The 22,106-nt window shown below is 36.2% G+C and overlaps 1 protein-coding gene across 1 annotated transcript in view; it reads right to left on the bottom strand.

Annotated features, from left to right (window-relative positions):
* Positions 1-1,941: 1,941 nt before the first annotated feature.
* The window catches only part of ANXA10 (annexin A10), a 28,589-nt gene continuing 8,424 nt past the window's right edge, over positions 1,942-22,106 (bottom strand). Inside the window, exons 3-13 of the mRNA XM_009893778.1 lie at positions 19,136-19,217; positions 17,566-17,660; positions 13,084-13,197; positions 11,174-11,264; positions 10,404-10,483; positions 7,538-7,591; positions 7,321-7,414; positions 5,746-5,841; positions 5,027-5,085; positions 2,834-2,956; positions 1,942-2,010 (exon numbers count right to left, since the gene is read on the bottom strand). Of these exons, the coding sequence (XP_009892080.1) occupies positions 1,942-2,010; positions 2,834-2,956; positions 5,027-5,085; positions 5,746-5,841; positions 7,321-7,414; positions 7,538-7,591; positions 10,404-10,483; positions 11,174-11,264; positions 13,084-13,197; positions 17,566-17,660; positions 19,136-19,217 (957 nt within the window). The remainder of the gene's footprint in view (positions 2,011-2,833; positions 2,957-5,026; positions 5,086-5,745; positions 5,842-7,320; positions 7,415-7,537; positions 7,592-10,403; positions 10,484-11,173; positions 11,265-13,083; positions 13,198-17,565; positions 17,661-19,135; positions 19,218-22,106) is intronic.

The raw sequence follows: 22,106 nt of genomic DNA, 5'->3' as shown, positions 1-22,106 counted from the left end.
TGGCGATTGGGGAAGGCGTGAGATTGACCCCGCCGCTTTCCAGTCAGAGCAGAAGGGGGCGTGAGGCGGTGCCACGGCGGGGAGGAGCGCGGAGCGGTCCGGGTGTGATCGGACCCGCCCCCTGCCCGGCCTGTGAGGGGCCGCGCCCCGGGACGCCTCTGCCGGGCCCTAGCGCCGCCGCCGCCATTTTGTGAGAGGCTCTCCAGAGAATTCCCGCTCTGCGTGTGGCGGCGGGGACTGGGGACGTGGTGTAGTGGGAAGCACCGGGGGAACAAGGCGTTTGCGGCTGAGAGGGGGGTCCTTGCTCCTGTCTGCAAGTACACGGAGTTCAAGCGAAGTAACTCCACAGTGCTGAGGTACGGCTGTTGTTAGCTGCCTCCATCTGCAGTTGCAAAATCATTATATAATTTAGGCTTAGGACTTTGTTAATGCTGACCAATCGGGATAGGGCTCATCTCATTCTCATTTTTGTTCTTAGTGTTATTTTTCCTCCCACAGCCGCTCCTTGCAAAGTTCTGGCCTGATAATTACATTATCCCCCTCAAATATTTTGAAATGCACCAAACTCAAGAGGGACTCGATTGAAATTTTAAGTTTATTGTAGATCAGTAGGTTTGTAACATAAAGTCAGTATTTGCAAGAAAGCAAGAGACACTGGAAATAACATTGTTCGCACAGAGTGAGGGGGCAGGTGCAAGCGGCATAAAAGCAACCATGTATTTGTATGTTTTTATAGCAGTGCTTTATTCAATCATACTGAGCTATACTTGCAGAAAGTACCTATTTAAAAAAAAAAACCAACGAATGTCTGTGTCAAGTCGGAAACCTTGTAGCTGCAGGAGAAAAACAAAGTGCAGTTATTATAGTGAATATTAGCACATTTTCCCTTGTGCCAATTTACATAAGAGACTGACAGGAGGTACAAAGACAAGGGCTGGAGCATCCCAGGCCGCACTGAATAGACTCACGATATTTAAAAGCAGTGTCACATTTTCCCATGGGACGAGGGCTCGGGGCCAGGCTCTGCCGCCTTTCCTCGTTGCGGTACGAGTTGTTGTCACCAGACGTTGTCAGACTGTTTGCTAGTACTCTGAGGAGCGATGCATCCTCCAGCCTCTTTAGGAGGTGCAGTGTTACCTACTGGTACCGTCTGGGGCATCCTGGAAATACCTCAGTGCTCTGAAGGTCAATATTTAATTAATGAGTAAAATGAGAGAGGTGCAAATGGAATTTCAGAGTTCCTCTGGAACTTCTCTGCTCAAAGCTATGTACCACTTCGTCTTCCAGGGGTTTCCAGTGCATGGCACTGAATCAAGAATCGTTTGGGATACTTGATTCTAATTTTTTCTTTCGTTTCAAATAGAAAAAGGGAAATGCCATTAAGTATGTGGGCTAAGTGAAAAAGAATATAAAAGCCCTCTTTGGTGAGTGACTCATAATAGACAGGGCAGATACTTAGTTTGGTAACAACTAAATCCATAATGTTAAAGAGCATAAAATATGAGGTATGAGAAGTGGGAAAGAAAAGAAAAAAAAACATACTTAAAGGAAGAAATCATGCTGCTAAAAGTAAATAAAGCAAAACATTTTTTCTCTACAGTGTGGAACTGAATAGGTTCTTCCAGAGCGTATTGTCTAATGGTTGGGGTGTTGTGAGACTAAATGATAAACATATGCTTGCATGGAGTTGTTTTACTACTTGCTTCATTAATTTACATTGAGCATAGAAACAGAAATATTAATTAGAACTAGGGATAAAACCATGTTCCTGCCAACTTTTTGTCCTGTCTCAAGAAAGATTTAATATTAGCAAATGGATAGCACTGATTTTTCTGTTCTATTATGCAGAAAAGGAGTCTCTTGGAGTTAGTATATTGTGTTTAGCTTCAATTTCTATTTAAAATAGATTTATACAGCCTTCAAAATTCATCTTCTTCTTCCTTAATAGTCTTCAGCATCACCAGCACAGATAGCAAGTAAAGCACTCTCATAATGCCCTGAAGCGAAATGCTGCAAGAAAAAAAAATCAACATTTCTGTGACTATACGTGTTCATAGTTTTTCTTCTTTTGGTGTGTGAGAAGGACTAGACTGATGTTGTAAGGTTTTGTAAAATATTTACAGTGTTTTCATAAGAATTTTAGGCCAAGATTTTTTTAATTTCACATACTTAGGGCTTTGATTGCTTGGGTAGCTAGGAACAATCTGCCCTTGAAAGGTTGGATCAAACCTGTTTAATACTTCTCAAGTTCAATACCAAAAAATCATGAGCAATTTCTTACAGTTCCTGCACATCTTACAGTTGGATTATAGCAACATAAAAAAGGTAAATTGTTGTAGCAAGAGTCATTTTTGTATAATTAAACAGCATCAGAGTTTTGTTTTAAGATACAGAGCGAGAACACAAGAGGAATAGCTTTTCTGGAGGTTGAAAGTACCTAAGAGCAAGGGTAGAACCAGATTTTTATCTTAGTTTTGCATGAAAGTGGTATCAGCCTAACTTTGCAGGACAGTGTGAAAGAAGATGGTATCAATTAGAGTAGAAACTATTCACACAAAGTGTTCCTCAGCATACGTTGTCCTGTCTGGTATATCCTCCTCTTGCTATTGGGGAGGGACAAAATCACATAGAATGAGGGTGAGCTGAGAATTCACTGCTCGTGTACTGAAGTCAGCCTCAGGCACTGAAAAGATATGCTATTGTTTATATATATATATATTTTTTTTAACCAAGTGATTGAATGGAGATTAACCCTCTGTATTTTTCTGGTAGGGCTTAGCACAGTCTGTGGGGTGCCAGTGCTGAATATATGCAAAAGTGTATAAAAACTTACTTTAATGTCATGAAAGAGTGATTTCCCATATCTCTCTTTGTATCGCTGTCGTATATTCATCAAATCAATCTCACTTCTGGCAATGAGAATCCTTATAACTGTTTTATTGTGAAACCCAAAGTCCTAAAAAGAAAAGAAAATGAGAGGAAACTTGACAGTTGGACCATATGTGTTTGCCTATCTGTATATACTCATATTAGTGTTTGATAGATGAGCCAATTAATTAGGCTATCCATAGAGATATCATAGATTTTAAAGGAGTGTAAGCATTCAAAGGTTTTATTCTACAGTTTTCACATGCTCAAATAATAGACTTAATGTTACTGAATAACAGAGATTCCCCACGTATCGGTGTTTTGACCATGCACTGAAACTTAAAAAAGAAAAACCTGATGAACTTTTGTCAGTAGTCTTAGGTATTGAGTTTGTAAGTAGCTGTTGTGACTGTTGTTGTGGAGTCCATTTCAAACTATACTGAAGCCAATAATCTATTTCACAGCAAATTCTGCCGAATGTGATTTCAGTGAGATTTTTGACCATTGATTTGGAACTTACATAGCTTATATTCAGCTGTGTTTTATTTTAACTGTTTCTAAATAAATATTCATACTGTAATTGTGTGGAGAATGGGGACATCTAGTGGCAATAAAAGTAATCAAAACAGATTTAGGGTTGGGATGATTGATGACCGATTTAGATTGTTTAAAGCTAAATTGTAATTCTATCAACTAGCTATTCATATTCAAATCTTGTTCTCCAAAAAACAAGTACTGAGATATGTTACAAAGCTGCATGTGGAGAATTTGATACATGCTTGATGGCTAGATTAAAATCTTTATAAACCACTATGGACTATGATTTCAAGCATTAGAATCCTGGGTGGGTTTTATTATATTGTATTATAAATAGACGTATAAAAAGCTTTTGGTATAATCCGGACATAACTTGGTTGCAAAAACAGACACTATTTTAAATTCTTGCATTTCTTTTGAGGTTTACATGTGTTCATTAAGACATTGCGAAAACAGGGTAAAATATTAATTACAACAAAATGCAAATGTTTATCCTTAATCATTAAAAACTTTTTCCTACATGGCATACATCATCTGAATATAATATAGAAGAAAAGTATCTATGTGATATTTCTTAAATTTAAAAATGAAGTTTTAACCTGAAAAGTGGCCTTGATACAGGACCTTTGAGAAATACCACTTTTCCTGGTAGCTGGTATTTCCTGGTATTTTTGGCAAACCTTTTTTCATGTCCTCTTTTGAACACTCAGACCAAATAACTGCCTCTTCTTCTCAGCCCCCAGGATTTTCCTTGGTTCTTTGCTGCCAGTGTTGCCGGTTTAGCTGAAACAGGGGACAGCAGTAGTGGCAGCATCTGGAAGAGGATACTGTAGCCCTGTTGAAGTGTTGCTGAAAAGTTTTGTTTGATGGTTCTGGCTTGAATCCTATCTTTGGCATTCTTGCTTAAGGTGATACTTCACATTTACCCACGTCTGACTTTTATGACCATCTTCTAAAGATTACACTTAATAGATTAATCTTAAAAGATTATACTTTATTTTTCATGTAACGTAATGCCTCCTTATTTTCACTAATGAATGAAAAACAAAAGAAAATGCCTCCAGTGACCTCTAGTAAGAAGAATTTGTGGGTGTTTCTTTGCATTTACCCACATTTTTTCTTGGCACTCATTTGTTTTAGTATGTTAGCACTTATGCACAAAGATAAAAGAACCTGCATATATACATTGAGCCCCACATGAAAATATGACCATTTGGTTTTATGTAACATTAATTTATGATTTAATTTTTAGTGATAGTTATTAAATCTCTAGAGACAAAAATCACATGGTAAGAAAAGGGCACATTGAGTTCTGCACAGCAGGGGGAGATAGAATCCATAGAAAAGAAAGATTTTCAATTTAAAAAAACCAAATCAACAAAGTTACCAGACATATATTTTTTTAAGGAATCTAAATATTTAGCCTTTTACTAATAAATTCTAACTGTTGCTTAGGCACTACCGCTTTGAAATTTATGCAGGTATGAAAGGTTTTAAAACATGCAATCACACCTTAAAGATTGAACAGACTGATTTGTAAGTACTTGTTTCAGAATAATCAAGCAAACAAATAATTAAGGAAGCTATTTTTAATGATATGTGAAGCAGAAGGACTACTTACATGAATTGCATTATGAAGCCTGTAAGCAAAGTAGGAAGGCTTGTCACGAACACAGAGAACTAGGAGAGAAGAGTTGCAACAGGTAAACATAAGATTATTATAAGATAATTTCTATTGGCTTTGGGCTCCTTGAAATATAAAGCTAGTAGTGCTCTCTGTGACTCAGCTTAAAATTAAGCTGCCAGTTTTCACAAACATAACTGTATTTATAATTTAAAAAGTCTAGTACTTATTTTGGGTGGGTACTCGTTGCTGTTGCATCGAAAGGCTTATTAAATATCAGTGGATATGCTCACATGACATCTTTGTAGAAGTATTATAATCTGTGTTCTGTAAATGGGAAACAAAGGCACATAAAGCTTGGAATTTGTTTATATACCACTGAATTCTGGAAAACTTTGCCAATTATTTAATTTGTGTAGAATCATTTGGTAATGCAGTTATCATTGGTTGCCCAAAATTTGTTATCAAATAAAGGACAGATACTAGTTCTGCTCAGTCAGAATCTAGTGCTGCATATATACATTTTTAGATTTACACAAACGTGAAAAAGTAGTTCAAATATTCTTTTCTAATTATCTCTGAGAATTTAATTACACAATATAGGAGAGTGAAGTGGATAAAAACATCAGAAAAACAATATTCTTGATGCATCAGAGATACCATAATAGATATTTATTAAGAGATTACTGCTAGTATAAAATAATATTTTACGTTACCTATAGCAACCAGTAATTCGTGAAAGTATCCATCATAACATTCGTTAATGGCATCTACTATGTCTTGCCCAGAGATATTTTGGAACTCCTGGAAAACTTGGGGGAAAAAAAATACCTTGCTTTATTCTCGTTCATTAATAATGATCAACTTGATTTTTTTTTCCCCTGCTTCCCCCCAGTACTATAACTATTAAATTTATTTTTTCCCCTGTTTATTCTCAGTTTTTCATTATGTTTATATCCCCCAGGTAAGGCAATCTAAATGAGTAGCCTGAAGTCTGGCTTCTACGACATTCTCTCTCTGGGTTCTCCAGTATACAGTATAAAATGAATGCATGCCGAAGCCTCTGTTTCACTGGTAGCTTTAATAAATTCTCTATCTAGCAACCTCTGCTTACGAAATTTGTAAGAAAGTCATGTCATTAAGACCACTTTCTTGCTCAGCTTGGCTAAAACTGGCCAGAGGTTCACAGATTATGACAAGAAGCCATGGCATGACATGCGTAACATGTCAATATCCAGACATGGACACTCTCTGGGTGATGCAGGTATCCAGACTTACACACACAAATATACAGGGCGTGCTTACTCCTTTAGGGAAGGAGGAAAATTTTCAAGTCACGGCTTACTATAAAGCTTGTGGAGGACTACATCACAGGCAGAACCCTCAAATCTCTGTTCCAGAAAGAGAGTAGAGCATAAGCAGGCGTGTTACATGATGTTAATCCTATCATCGCTAGCCTTACAGAAGTCATGATAGAAGAATTAATTTGTTGATCCATGGCAGCAAAGTAGTTCTAAGCTACTGTTAGAAGTTGGCATAAGAAATACAGCTGGCTGCACAGTGATAAATTTGTCACCACACAGCCTGTTTTTTTCACTGCAGAGCAAAAGACATCTCAAACCTGTCACCAAACACATACAACAGGTTTCTTTTCTACAGCGGAAGATCTGGATGATCTCACATAAATTCCTTGCAATCTATAATTATGTCTAATTATGTATTTTAAATAAAAATGTTCTGTTATGTTTCTGTGTGTCTATTCATTATGAGAGAGTGGATGTGGACCCTGAAGTGATCCCATCAAAAACTTATTTGAAACTTCAGGGAAAAACTTCAACACAGCAATGTGTTTTCACATACAAACATTGTTGAAAATACTCCAACTGCCTCTCCCAAGGTGTTTCCAGTCATAGCAGAATTACTTAAGAAAAATGAAGAAAATAGTTGAGAGAATCTGCCTCATCCTGTGGTGTTGTGTGTAAACTCAGTGCAGCCATAGCTGATGCCTTTCTTTGGTCATGCATTCTTCTCTCTGTTATTAGGCATCCTGACGTCTCTCTGTTCTATCTACAGCTGTCTATAATCATCAGGCAAAGTTCAGTTTTGCATTACTTCCAAAATCCATCCCATTAACATCAGTGGGAGTCTGAGAGCTCCAACAGTTCACACTTAGGTTTCAGGCTAATACCCTGCTGCACACTGAGCTTCTCGGTACGTCAACTGTGGTTTTATTAGCAAATCAGATTTTTTCCTTTCCACTTTATGTTCAAACAGCTGAACTGCTGGATTACCCATCCACAACTGCTGGTAACTCTTGTTGCAGAGAATCATTTGCAGCATATTTTTGTGTTCGCCTGTTTTCTGCTGACATGCTTCCCATAGAATCTAATATACCAGAAAAAGGGAAAAAAAAAAGAAAAAGATTTTAAACAAGTCCCAAATCACTTTTCAACATTTGTATTTGTTCTTTTTTTTATATTTGAGAAGCTCACATCTGACTATATTTACCATTGCATCCTGAGCAGCTGTAGAAGGATCTGCATATCCTTCCATCCTTGTTCCCTGGGGGAAAAAAACAAGATACATTGTCTTCAAAAGTTAAATCCTAAAAGACTGTAGGAATATAAGGTTGTCTCTATATGAAGCTATGTTTCATTTCTTGAGGTAACACATATGGGCTTTTAGATTGGATCAGTGCATTCAATGGTTGAATTTGCAACTGTAGAAAATATCGTCGTCACGTTATGTATTCATTTTCTCTAAGTAGAGGAACTGTGGAATGGCAAACAGTCTTGTGAGAGAAAAAAATGCTGCAAGTGCATAAACCTGTGCCATTTTTAGTCCCATTTTAAATAAGCTTTTTCCTTACCACCACCATCCCACCACCATTTCCAGTATTATGGATGTTATATTGCTTACTATAATATGTAACTATGATGGGAAAACATCATAGTTTTCCCATCACTGATTATTTCTTATCAACATTCATATTACAGAGGATTTTTTTTCTTTTTTTTTTCTCCCTGCACAAACTATAGGAGCAAGCACATCAAATAACGGAGATTTTGCTTGCTCATAATCATTGCCTAAATTTAAGATCCAAGGCTAGGAAATTGTTTGACAACTTTGATACATAAACCACAGAAGAATACTTCTAATTTTCCCATATATTTAATAGCTTTTCAGCTACACAAATCAAGCTAATATGCTTTAGTAAACACACTATGATCTGAATTATATGGTTGTTAGAAAAAGAGAAGACCGCGCAACTTTTGGAATTGCTTTTTTAACCATAATTGTCTTGTAAGGGTACAAATCAGCCTTGGTTGCAGAACTCTTAACAATCTCAAGCTGCATTTAATCACTGCCTTAATGGTATGTGTTTGAAGCAATTTAGTTTAAAATTTACAGTCATTTTACCCTATATGTGAAAGGGAGGATTAAAATTATGTATTGGCTGTCAACTTGTAGAGTGACTGATTTGTAGCGCTTTCCTGTTAAAAATGTTAATTTAGATTTCAATTAAATGGTAAGAATTTCACACAGTGGAATTCCTACTAACCAGATTAATTACCTGAAGGAAATTATGTTGAAATGACTGCATAAAGTTACATACATGAGAAAACACAGGAAAAAAAGACAAGCGAAAAATAAAATAAAATAAATAATACTCTACGTGAGTCAAACGCCCACTTTTCTCAGTAACATTTAATGGTGACTACTCTTGGCATAGTTTTGCTGGAGAACCCCACAATATGTATAATTATTTTTTAAATTGTAGAAAATGATCATGTTTCAATTAATATGCAAAAAAAGAGGATTAGAATTAAAAGCTTCTGTTTGTCTCACACTAGAACACTAGTTAGCCTGAATTTGTGACTCAGTCCATTTATTTAGGAAGGACTAACTATTCCACAACCTATAACTTCTGATCTGCCTCAGTGTGGACATGAAAACCATAAATACCACACTATAGCTGTTGAATAGTTTGCTCTCCATATGTGAAGAACATTTACTTCTATCTGCAGTCAGACGCGTGCGTCATGAGTCCCAGGATTTAACAGAAATCAACACACAGGGTTTCTGAAAAAAAATGTTAAGGGATGCATTGGAAATGTTGCTATGGAATAATCTTCTGTAAGTTGCACGGTACCAGAATGGATATATTTTCATGAAATATCACTGACTTTTAATATATGACCATATCTGAACAAGGATGATACAAATAAAAATCTTCAGAAGTATACAGTATAGCCGAATAAAGTTGCAATTTCCTGCAACTATTCTTTATCTTGAGAAAAATAGCAGTTAAATCTTGTTAGCTAAGAGCTTGCTGATTTCAGGCCTCTTCATGAATTATCTGTGGTTTAAGGAAATAAGGACTAACAATTGAGTCTGAGATAATTTATTTTAAATTTGTTCTTTTGACAAATAAAGTGTGCCTTGTGGTTTTAATAAAGGTGAGAAGTGAGGTTGCTTAACCTATAGCTCTTCATTTTGAAGCAAGGAAGAATTTTCATTATTGCAGGGGAAAAACATGTAACATTAGAAAAAATATTTCTTGTTTATACCTCCTACATTTGAAACATCTGCTCTTTATCTCTGTACCTCAGTGAAGCCTACTGCCATTTCTTATCTTAGTAAGAAACATATATAAAAGTACGGATATACCTTATGTATGCTGTTACCTGCTGGCAGTCCTTCTGCCATTGTTTGTTACTCTGATTTACTAAAGGTTTTTAAGACAATGAGGGCAGTGACAACAATGGGAATGGGAAGTCATGATCTGACAAGGGTGACCAACTTTGTTGCATAAAACTACAAACTGGTAAAACTGCAGAAGTTGGTGTGTGATAGTGACAATTCATTTGCCTGCATGCAAATGGACGGTGATTTAGTATGTGCAGTAGCACAAAGAACATAATGTTTAAACCAGAGAACTATTTAATACTTTATTTCATAATCAAATATGGATATATCTCCATTTTTACATAATGCCTAGACTGAATTATGAACCATTTATTCTAATAACAGAGAAAACAGAGCTTTAAAAATTAGAATCACGTTTGTACATGCAAGTAGACTCCTTTTGAGATGAGACAGATTGAGCAGAGGGTCAGCAGTTGAATATCCAGGGACTTACTCAATGAAATAGTCTGTTGACCTTTGCCTCCATCTGAAAGCCAAGTCAAAGTAGATGGAGGAATTAAAGTTCTCCTCCTCTTCTGCTCTTTCCCGTCTCTTGTTCAAAAGCATAGCCCTATTGAACTAGCTTTGACCACAGTCACCTTAAAATTTAAGACTTCTCAAACAGGCTCAAAAGTACTTGTGATTTCTTTAGAAATTTAAGTCATACTACTTGTTTTTACAGTACCTGAGCAAGGTTCATGAGTGTATCTCTGAAGTGACCTGAAGTCTCAGAATCAATATCTTGTTGAAGATCATTATTATATTCTAGGTTAAAACAAAAATGTATAATCTAAATCACAAATGGACATGCTCTGAATAGTACTAGTGAAGATTAGCAAAAAAAGGATAAATAAATAGAGTAGTTGTAGAGAGCAATAAGGTCTCCCCTCAGACTCCTTTTCTCCAGGCTGAAAACCACTCTGTTTTCTATAGTGACAATTCCACAGTAACCAATGCAGGTCCTATACAGACCTAGCCATGGGGCTGGCAGGTCTGTCTGGGCCCTGCTGGGGGGTGTCAGCCGCTGCCCTGGCTCGCCTGTCCACCCACCCACGGGCACAGCCCTACCACTGCTGCTGCTGTGTGATGGTTGGATACTTGCAAATGACCCATCAAGGCAGGTGAGTGGAGTGTCCAGCCCAAGTAAGCACTTTTTGAAGGAAAACAGCTTATGTACTTTTTTTTTTTTTAAAGTGTGCAAGTTTCTGAAAACCCCCAAATGTGGCTGCCAAGTATTTCAAATGTCATAGGCAGCAATACATCTCAAAAATGCTATGACATATTTTCAACTTTAAACATTTTGCTTCAGCCTTTTGTATATAGTTATGGGAGAGGAAGGGGAAGGGAACCAGTTAGCATTGAGAAGTAATTTTTGTAGTTCAGTTCCTTCAGTGTGCTAATATATCCAGAACACACACAGTACAGCTGTTACTGTGCACTTGTGAAAAACATTACGCATTAAGTAGGCTTCTTTCATCTGGAAGATCTCCATATTTGATCTTGAGGCTAATATGTCGATTAGACATTTTTCTTCTGTGTCTGCTCCCTGTAAGGAAAGAAGTAAATATGAAATGATGTTGTTAGTAGAAATCACAGCTTTTAGATGAAAGCAAAGCTGCTCTTATCAGAAGTAACAAAAGAATAGCAGTCTCTGCTGGAGTAATGCAACGTGTACTTTTGTATAGTCTGCCTGTTTAAATAGAAAATAACTTTAAATTAATAGTAGAACCCTGTATTGTAAATATATTCCTACTTAGTCTGAATTTCATCATGTACATTAACAGGTGGGGAATGAAGCAAGACTAGTGTTGACAGAAACATAATGGGAGAATTTTAAAGCTTTAGTAAGAGTTTAGGATTTGCTGGAAGAAATCAGATGCAGCGATTGAGCATACATCCCCAGCAAGTGTTCAGGCAATCTGAAGTAGATATGAGTACAAGTATTATGTTGTGCTTCTATCTTCTTTTATTTTATTTATTTATTTAGGAATGTTATGGTCTGTAATGTCTACTGTAGAGCTTGGTTTTTAAGGGAAGCATCATGGCCATGCATGCAGTGCTGCAAATCACTGTATTTTCCCACAGGTTTTGAATTAATGTGTTTTAAACTTGAATTGACATGAGATATGCTGCATATGCCGCTTTTGATATGCACATCTATAGAGTTGGTGAGTATTCTGCATTTGGGATAATGGGAGGACATGACATCGAGCCTGAGCCTGGAGACACATATGGCCTGTTTTTTGCTTTGGCCGTATGAGTCCAGATCAAGATAGAATAATATAAGAAAGATTAACTTTGAGCCGCATATAGAAAAAATTATAACTTTGGCAATTTTATCAATAATTTTAATAAAAGTCATGCTTCCAGTAGTACCAATGATATTTCACAATCCTTTTAAGGCCAACTGTAATTAAAAATTCATCAGTAGTTCTAAAAAGTGCATTAAAGTGCATTGGTTTAAGTGTCTGAAGGACAAGAAAAAACTAAAAAACTAAATATTTTTTTTGAGGGGGTTCTCAAAATATGTAAGATGGATCACCTTGCTCGGAGTTGTATAATCCGTATTTTATTTGTTGCAGTGGACAGTAGCAAAAAGAAAAGGAAAGGACTGTTGAACTCTGATATGTTCTGATGTTCCAGGAACTGGCAATTTAGGAAATTCCTGACAAGGAATTTGCCAAGTATTATTATTTATAATAGCCAACAGTAGACCAGTTTTCTAAAAATTTGTTGAAGTCCTTTATGAACTGATTTGTGCTTCTGGCCTCCACCATGCCCCGTGGGAATGAATTTCACCATTTAATTACATAACCTTTGAAAAAGTATTTTTGTTTGTTTCAAAACTTCAGTTGTTTAAGGAGCACAGTCTCAGATCCTGGAAAGAATAGGAAATAATTTCTTCAAAATGTGCAATCAGTTCAATTTGAGAGCAGTGATCATTGCTTTGTCAGAGAGTAATTTGTAAGTGTTTATATAAAGACATGTTCTACTAAAGAAGTATTGGTCTCTTCAGAGGTAGAGGCTTAGTGCATGGCACTGGCTCTTCAAACGAATCATGTTTGTAACATATATAAATGCTTGCAGGATCAGGGCCTTACATTTCTCAGTATAAATATTTCTTCCCTTACCAATTTTACCATGGGTGTTAAGTCAGTTCTATTTGTTACATGACTAGGATATTATTTATGCTGTTTTTAGCATACCAGTGAATAAACTTCATATAGCACTGGATGTCTGATGACCTCGTGTACTAACTTCCAGCAGTTTATCAACCGTTTAAATGTCAAAAAAATTAATTTAACATATGTTCAGTTCTGTAATTAGTGACTGCGACTCTAAGCAATTCTGAACTAGACAAGTACCTTCAAGGCATGCCAGAGCTCATGGGCGTCATAGGAGGCAGGTGGATACATCAAGCCAACCATGACTTCTTTGAAGTGATGAGAGAGATTCTCTTTTAGGTCTGTTATCAGATCCTTGAACAGAAAAAGGAAATGCATAGACAGGATTATTTCAATAGTTGCACTTTACGAAGACAGTTTAAAAGTAGTATTAGTGGTTTTCTGTGTAAATGAATAAAGATGAACTGTTAAAGATGAATTCTGGCTAAAATTAAGTAAGAAAAATATTCCTTTAAATAGTATCTGCTTTTTCTAATAGTATGAGTGAGATGACAATAGACACACACAAGCAAGTAGACCACATAGGATTGTTGATTTTCAGTTTGTTAGAATACAGAAGAAAATTCAGGGATTGAAGTACAACTACTACTTAAAGGCTTGGAAACCTGAGTACCATGGCAGAGCATCTGCAGCTTCCCTTGGCATATTCCCTGTGAGAATCTGTGGGAGCTAAGGAGCTTTGGCAGTCAAATCCCATAGAACACAGGTGATTTCTTGTGCTTTTTTCAGTGCTACTCACTATGTGAATAACTTAAAAAATCATCCATATTGCTCCTAGTACATAAAAATATCTGCTTTGGATTACTGGAAGGTTATGTGCTTCAATTTATATATATATTACATTCAAACTGAATTCACTACTTCTGACAGATGCTGGATTAATAAAAGGAACCCCCTCCCCCTTCTTCCCCCGCATGTGTCTCAGTACTTGCTTGCCAGGTAGCTGACTAATGGATGAGAGTTTCCTCCCCACGCTCCCCTTTCCCAGTAGCATCTTTCAAAACACTGCAAATGCCAAAAGCTTGTTAGTTATACTACTGCTGTTTCCTATTAAGAGGATACTTGTGCACTCATTTTTAATTTTTTTTTTCATTTCTCTACAACACTGGGCAACTGTCAGATATGTTCTGACCCAAGTCTGAGTTTAAAAGAGTACCAGAAATGATTCCCATTATATAAACTGTCTTTTTTTCTCAGATGCATCTTTTTCAGGCCTGTACTTTGGTTTTGATACCTATCTGAATATAATTAAATTAGTAGCTAGAGTAGCAATAGAGAACACATACACATTAAACATAAATTTATGAGGAAGAAATGTATGCAGTCTTCAGTGAACGCACATTAGATGCGTTTGACAACCACTAAATCACACATGGAATAGAAATGAATTCATTAAGACATTTCACTTCCGACAACATGCCTGGGGGGAAATGGATTAATAATACAAATGGATACTAATTAAAAATTACTCTTGCAATCAGAACTAAGGGAAGTGAAGTATTAAAGAATAAGAAAAGACAACTGTAAGTTGTCCTTATTAACATTTCCTTATTTGTCTCTGCTATAAGAAGTCCTTGAAGGCTAATTCTAAGAAGGAATCTTAAACCTTGCCTGTATGTCTGAATCATGCAGCCAGTTCAGGGTTTTATTTTCTTTTTTTAAAATATATTTCTCCTTCTAATGTATCACGCTTTCCATTTGTCAAATGAATGGGCATAGTGGCTACCATATTGAACAGACCGAATTAAAATGAATAGGGTGGAGGGTTGGACTGACATAGATTAAACTGAGAAGGCTAAAACTGTTGTTGCCTAGCTGTCTGTCTTCTCTGTCCTGCAGAGTTTACCACTCATAAGCTGGGACTGCTGAATGGCACATTTACCCCATGCAGTATATCCATGAATACAGATTACAGCCAGTGAAATGCTATCACTGGTGAGTGCTGAAATATCTTCTGAAGTGTGAACTGCAGCAATTGAGGGCAAGATGCATCCCACCCTATTTGGCATTTCCTGCCCAGGATAGGAAACTTTGAGGGATAAACCAAATAAACTGCATGAAGCACTAACCAGATTAGCTATTTCAGTATATCTGCTATTACAGGTGAGACACAAACCCCCCCACAGTATTCCAGTTTCATCTCTGAACTAGAATAGAACTAATTTGTACTGATTCCCATTTCGACATGACAAAAGGTAGAACTAGTTGGGTTTTTTTCTGAGAGCTATCAAGACTATCTTGATGTATCTTGAGCTGTCAAGTACACCCAGTGCTTAACAGATTCATTGAAATTAAAATTATGAGTATATATGTAATATTGGGTCCATGAGTTTCAGAATTTTCAGTAGCTCATTACTGGAACATAAGAATAGTTTGCTTGCCTTTGTCTTCTATTCTTATTCATCGTTTTAGACATTGAAATTCTTAAAAATAACATCTGGGGTTTTCTTCGGCTGTTTTAGTTCTAGGTCTTTAGGTCTGTGGCCACTAGCTTTATAGCGCTTCAGGTTGTTTGAATATGGCTGACAGAGGTATAAATTTAAAGGCAGTGTTTTTTCACAGGCATTTTTTTATTTCTTTATATTTTCATTTTGGATTTGAAAAGAAAATCCAAATAGATCAGTGCTGAGTAAGTCAACAATTGTTCTCTGTTAATCCTAATATGGCAAATCATAACTCAATTCCTGAAAGACAGTTGGCAATTCTTTATTGAGATATCATTAGTGATATCTCTAGGTCATCTTCCTGTATCAAAAGGCATAAATTAAAAAAATGTATGGAGCTTTTAAACATTTTCCCTTGTTAAAAGAAAGGGTCCAGTGGAATCACTCTAGAGGAAAGGTTAAAAGAAACCAGCCAGTTGCTATGGACGGAGTAGAGAAGGAGCACTGTTCAGTGATTAAGGAGATAAATGAAGACTTGAAAAGAGTGGGCTTGGGTGCTTTACTTTCACAGGCACCTTTGGGTAGCTTGACCTGCTTTAGGCTTCTATAAAACTCAGTGAGGAATGTTGCATGGATAAACACTGAACATGTGTGGTTTGCATGTGTAATGGAAGCCTAATAAATATATCATAATAGAAAAACACTTTTAATCAATCAGTCGTTGTGACAGTCATTGTCACAGTCTTTGGAAGGTAAGGATACCTGTAATTCAGTTATTCTTCTTTTATGGTCTATTTAAAACATACTAATCCATTCAAGGCTGCATCTAAAATATCACAAATATTGTGTGTTTGAATTTTTATAACATTCCAAATAAAGCCAGTGATCTCCTATAGGTGAGTAACAACACAAAATCAAGCCACTACAGTGATTAAACCCAGCTCTTCTCTTTCTCCCAGTTCCAGGAGACTATGGGGGCATTTCAGCATATTTAGAGATCAATGGTTTTGAGGTATTTTGTTATACTGGTGGCACAAAGGCTGTCTCTGAAAAACTGCGGGGCTACCCAAAGAAGAAAATACACTGTTCTGCTGGTTAACAGACTGGTCATGTAAGAGACCACCAGATCAGCAGTTAATGTGGAATTTTTGAATGAACCATTTCTAGTGAACTCTAATTAAGGCTGATGGCTGTGTGGTAGGATTTCTGCAAATTCACTGTTGTCTTTCACACTGGTCGATTCAATGGCAAGCATACACTGACCTTCAGGACATTTTCCAGCGAGCTGTTCCTTTTTCAGGCTTCAGGAAAAGAGGAAAACTGGATTTTGTTTAACATGTTTGGCTGTTTTTATTAGGGGAAGGGCATGTCTGGTCAATTTAATCACAGCATTTTTCTTTAGCTTTCCAATAGTATCTAGTTTCATACAGCACTTTTCATCACCAGATTTCACAGGGATTTTACAAAAGGTGTTGCTATTATTTTCAACCTTATATAGCTGGGGTAACTGAGGAAAATGCAGGCATTGCATCTTTCCCAAAGTCATTTTGTTAGCAATAGTAGATCTGGAAATAGAATGAGGATATCTATCTCTGTGTATGTTTAAGAACTTGTATAACAAAAATTACCTTGTTATATATAGTAAATACAGATAAAATGCATTTAAAAAAAAGCTAGCTTTTATGTCTTAAAATTTTTGAAACACCTTTCAAAGATTCATAAATTTAACATTAATCAGCTCAGATGAGTATTGTGCTTAGTGTATGGATGGGATTACGTAGTATGAGGTCTGAGAACGTCAGTGCTTGAGATGAAAACATTAATCAGTGTGTAAGATAGAACTACCTGTAACTGTTGGTATGGTGTTCTTCTTTGGTGTTTCAACCTAAACACAATGCTATTTTAAAAGGTAGCCCAAAAACTTGGAAAAAAGTAGTGCAGAAACCTCCAAAAGCACATAGAGGAAGAAATAAGTTGGTCCAGAAATTCTGGTTTGGTCAATAGAGGAAGAGAATGAACTACAGAAGAAGAAACTTTATGTCTCTTTATTTTTAACTTTGTGTGTGGCAGACGTACCTCTACTGCTATAGAAATGACAATTTGAAACTGTCAGAGGTATCCATAGTTAAATGAGCAAAGTTGTGTGCCAATCTGTTGGTGCCAGCTAGCTGTCTGCCAGGTTTTCGGTTCCAGTGACTGACCTGAGAGAAGGGCTGACCGACCGCACTGGAGACAGGAGAGACAGAAGTAATGAAAGTACAAAATGGCTGTGTCGTACCCTGCCATACATGTCTCTGTACGCCTCAGCAATCATAAGCCGCTGTGAATTGCAACGCTGTGTTAGGATATCAATCAACACATCTTTTTCACAACCTGTAAAGGAAACGTGACACAGAGTCTAAATTAACAAAGTGTTATTTACTTATATTTGTGATTGTTCATGTTTTGTTCAGGAACATTAACCTAATTTCTTGAAAAAAATAGATCAACAGATTAATATCCCACTGGTATTTACCAACATCAGTTATATTTACTGTGCTTATGTGCCTTGTACTTGCTGGTGTAATACTAGCAAAAAGTGAAGCAGTCTCTTATTATCAGATGCATCACCATCTTTCTCAAGCTCAATGCATTTGAAAGCATCAATAAAACAGCTAGAGGCTTTCATCTATTCAGAACTAGGCACATGAGCAGAATTTGTGGCTGAGCCTGGGAAGTCACTTGTATGCCCTGTTCATATTGATTAAATTGTCATTTCAGGATAAGAGATCTCTTTTATGGGGATGACAAATTGTGGTCAGACCATTTGCTGAAAAACTGAAAGACATATATTTTCAGAGGAACTATATAAAATAAGTTATGAAATGTTAAAAAATACATTATTTTAGCCTATTTCCAAGGGCATTTTATTGAAGGTTACCGATGAGCTTTTGCTTGATGGCTAGAGAATTCTACTAAACTTCTATAATGAATCACTATTTACTGCTTATGATTAACATATTCTGAAAATTATTTTATAATTTTAAATTTTTTTTCCATCCAAAAAGTTGGCCCTTGGTAATTTCAGATGGCTGAGCATTTTAATGACATTGCAGTGTAAATGTATCTCCAAGTGTAAATCAATAGACTTTATCACACTTGCAGCAGATGAACTATTTTTTCCATTAAAAAAACTGAAAGAGAATGCAAGATTTGGTGCTGTACAACCTTGTGAAAGGCCTAAGGGGTATAAAAATTCTGATACAGGAAACAATTTTAATGTGAGGAAAATGTTTCAAAAAAAAATTTAAATCAATATTCTGACCCTCAGCAATACCTACAATGTTCAACAGGAAAACACAAAAATCTGATTAGAGAAAAGTGCTTTGGTGAACAAAAATGTTTTTGCACATAGACTGAAAGCAAAAATTTCTCCTGAGTGAAAGATAATAAATTCTTTAAACTTTCTAGTCCATTTATTTTTATTTCTTGGTGACTTATTGAAAGACTTAATGGTCCCTGGTAATAGATAATTGTTGAAGTTACAATTGAAAACCTTTCCTTTGTTGGTCTTCATTGTAGTGACATAACACAGAATTCTGTTTTCTTTTAATTATTTTCTCAAGGAAAGCATTCATTACGATAAGTGTTGGTATAGATTTCAGATTAATCTTAATCACCTGTTCCTGTAAATGCAAATACATTATTTATTTGGACATCACCAGTGTGTCTTACTGTGATACTTTGAAGAATCAACAGATACATGGTGACACTTTTAATTTTATGACTGTTTATTTTGCCTAATGCTTGTTATTTTGTGAGAGCTTTCTTAAAAAAAAAGATGGGTTAGAATCAGTCAAGATACTCACTAATTCCCTGTAGGGCTCCTCCTAGCAACTGGGCATCCATAATAGGGTTAAAATTCGGAGCAGGAAAAATCGTTCCTTGTATCTGCTAAAGGAGAAAGCAGCCTTTAATTGAGGTGGTTTACATCTATAGCACTGCATATATAATGCTGTTGAAAACCAACAATCATAACATTAAATTGTCTTTGCTTCATGGGGAATAGGACGCAAAGTTTTTAGTTTATGAAACAGAAGTTAAGCTTGCAGTAAGCCCTAGGAAGACAGACCATATTTGAGGAAGTTGCCCCTAGCACGAGTTAGGCCTGAAACAAAATAAAATTTTAAAACTAATTAATCTTTTTTTGCATTGAAACTTTTTTGTGTCTGTCTCTTTCCCAACCTTGTTCTGAAAATATTATTTTCTCTTTCAAAGTTAATCCATGATATCCCTGACATTCTTCAATATCTATTTCTCATGGTATTTCTAATTTGAAAGGACTAGTGAGAAAATGATGAATGGGATACACAGGTTGCTTACAAACCTAGTGGTTTTTTAAAGAAATGATGTTACTGCTAAGTGTGAGATAGCTTTCTGATATGCCATATAGAAGGCAACACCATTTTTCTACTTGCTTTGTAACTGATTAAATTACTGTCAGTTCATTCTCAGTGATACTTTACTTCATGTATTTTTTCTTATTCTTTTTAAGAAATCTGTGAATAATAAACAGAACTGATGTACTCATTTTAATAGGATCACAGACCCATACTTATACAGAAGAAAATAACTGAAGTTGAAAGCAACTTAGCTCTGTCCCCTGGTTAACCTGTTTAGTTCCTCTGAGGATTCTACCTGCTTTTCCAGACACGTGAAGTATAAAGGTTGTCTTTTATGATGATTCCCGGTCTCAGTCAATATATCTGATTCAAATGACACTGTTAATTTGAAATATATATTTCAAGGAAAAATGTGGTATATTTTATAAATACAAATGGGATATTTTTACAGATACCTCCTAGATCAGGAGTTACACTGATTACAGTAATTAATTTGTATGTTTGTCTGCTTGTTTTACATACACTTGAAAGCCTTTTATTCCTTGTGCCTTCAGTAGCAATGACATACACATACAGATTTTGTATACGGCTGCTAATCGTGCTTCGCTGGCTTGCAATTTTAGCAAAAGAATTAAAAAGCACCAAGCAAGAAGCGCAAATTTTAGACAAGAAGAAAGACATAATTTCTTGATATGTTTTATCTTTCTTTAGACCCACCAAGCAAAGGTAGGAGCAACAAATTGTCAGCGGCTAAGTGAGGAAAAGAATTTTCAGATTTTTAGAGGAGTTACTTTAAAAAGTGCTAATAGGGTAACATGACTGTACATGAAAAAAGAAAGTACTCGCCAGTAGACAAATATCCTTCTGCAGTTTGTTCATCACTTAAATACAAGGTCCTACTTTTACAATTGAACATTAAATACATAGTGCCTTTTTACTCATTAAAACAATCAGGAAAATAATGAAAAAAAAAATCTTTTGGAGATATGAAGATAAATACTGGGCATAGAGAAGACAATGAGACATGCCAATTTTTGTAGGTTGATATATGTTGTAGCTAAAGTGAATTGCAGACTCATCCTTAAGATATGCTCCATCCCATGTTCCTTTGTCAGTCTGAGAATTGTCTGTGTATCCTGGGCCTCACTTGTCACTTAACGTATCTCTAGGATAGGGGTCTGTAGATATTAGCCTCAGAAATTTAGGGTTTATATCCTCATGACGTCCTAGTTACTGACAGTACACGTACTTCTTCAAATGTCATTCACCAGAAGTTTCCTAGGCATGTACCATTTGCAGCAGTATGGAATTTGAGTGCTGTTTGGCCAGAAGGTACAGGAGGCTTCATTTCCCGCTGCCCTTGCTGGCATGTCAAATAATGCTGACCTTAGTTCAATTGTCATTCTCTGCTGCTCAAGAGACAGAAAGGCCTGAGCTCTGTGGCTGGTCAGCTGGACAAACCACCCCAAAACTTACTAATAAACAAAATCGCTATGAAAAGAAGTGCTAGAAGACACTGTTAGAATGCAGAATCAAAAATATATATTGATATATGCTATGAGTTAGGAAAAAAATGAGTTTTAGCTTTCTGGCTCTGTAATACATGCTTCCCAAAATGTCTGAGACATAAAAAAGCTCATCAATCTTGAGAGGAAAAATAAAGCAAATCCAAAATCAACACATCATCAAATATTATGTTAGGGTTACCGAATAGAAAACATTTTGATGGGAATAATAATAAAGAATAGTAGGATGCAAATGGATGGAAGTAATGGATATAAGATTCAAAGACTTTGAGCCTGCACTTTAAACCAAAATTAGAAAGTATAAGCACACCTGACATTCAGCTTAAGTGCTCTCTGAACCTGTCACAGCCCTCGCTGGTAAGAAGGGTGGCAGTGGTGGGAGGAGAAAAAGTAGGACCTGTGTGCATTTATTCGAATCCAATGTAAAATACTGGTGCTGGTTCTTCATCTCTGTGTCAGGTTTGAATAGGTTCAATTCCACTAAAGATTAGTTATCTCAAAGTGTGTCCTTTCACACGTTCAGGTTTGTGGTGTCACAAAATGAACCACTAAGTCACTGATCTTTTTGGCATTTATGATAATTGCACTAAAATCAGAAATAAGTGACTAACTTAGTGAATGCTTTAAGGGTGGATTCCTGCATAGTCCTTGGAATGAAAAATGAGTAAAAGTGGTTTTCGAAGTAGATATCACCTCTCGGTCAGAATGGAGGCAAGCATTAATAGTTTCTGAATAGATACCTTTATTCATGAAACAGTCAAAACCAAAAAAAAGGGCTTTGCTTGAGGCATATTTGCAAAAATATAATGGAGGGATTGATCATAGAAGAAACATACTTGAACATACATATTTGCAGGCTTGTAAATTTTTAACCAAAAAACTCAACACAGCCCTTGTAATGTATCTTTCAG

Source organism: Charadrius vociferus, unplaced genomic scaffold, assembly GCF_000708025.1.
Source record: "Charadrius vociferus isolate BGI_N301 unplaced genomic scaffold, ASM70802v2 scaffold59, whole genome shotgun sequence".
Taxonomy (NCBI): Eukaryota; Metazoa; Chordata; class Aves; order Charadriiformes; family Charadriidae; genus Charadrius; species Charadrius vociferus.
This window is presented reverse-complemented; position numbering and strand designations above follow the sequence as displayed.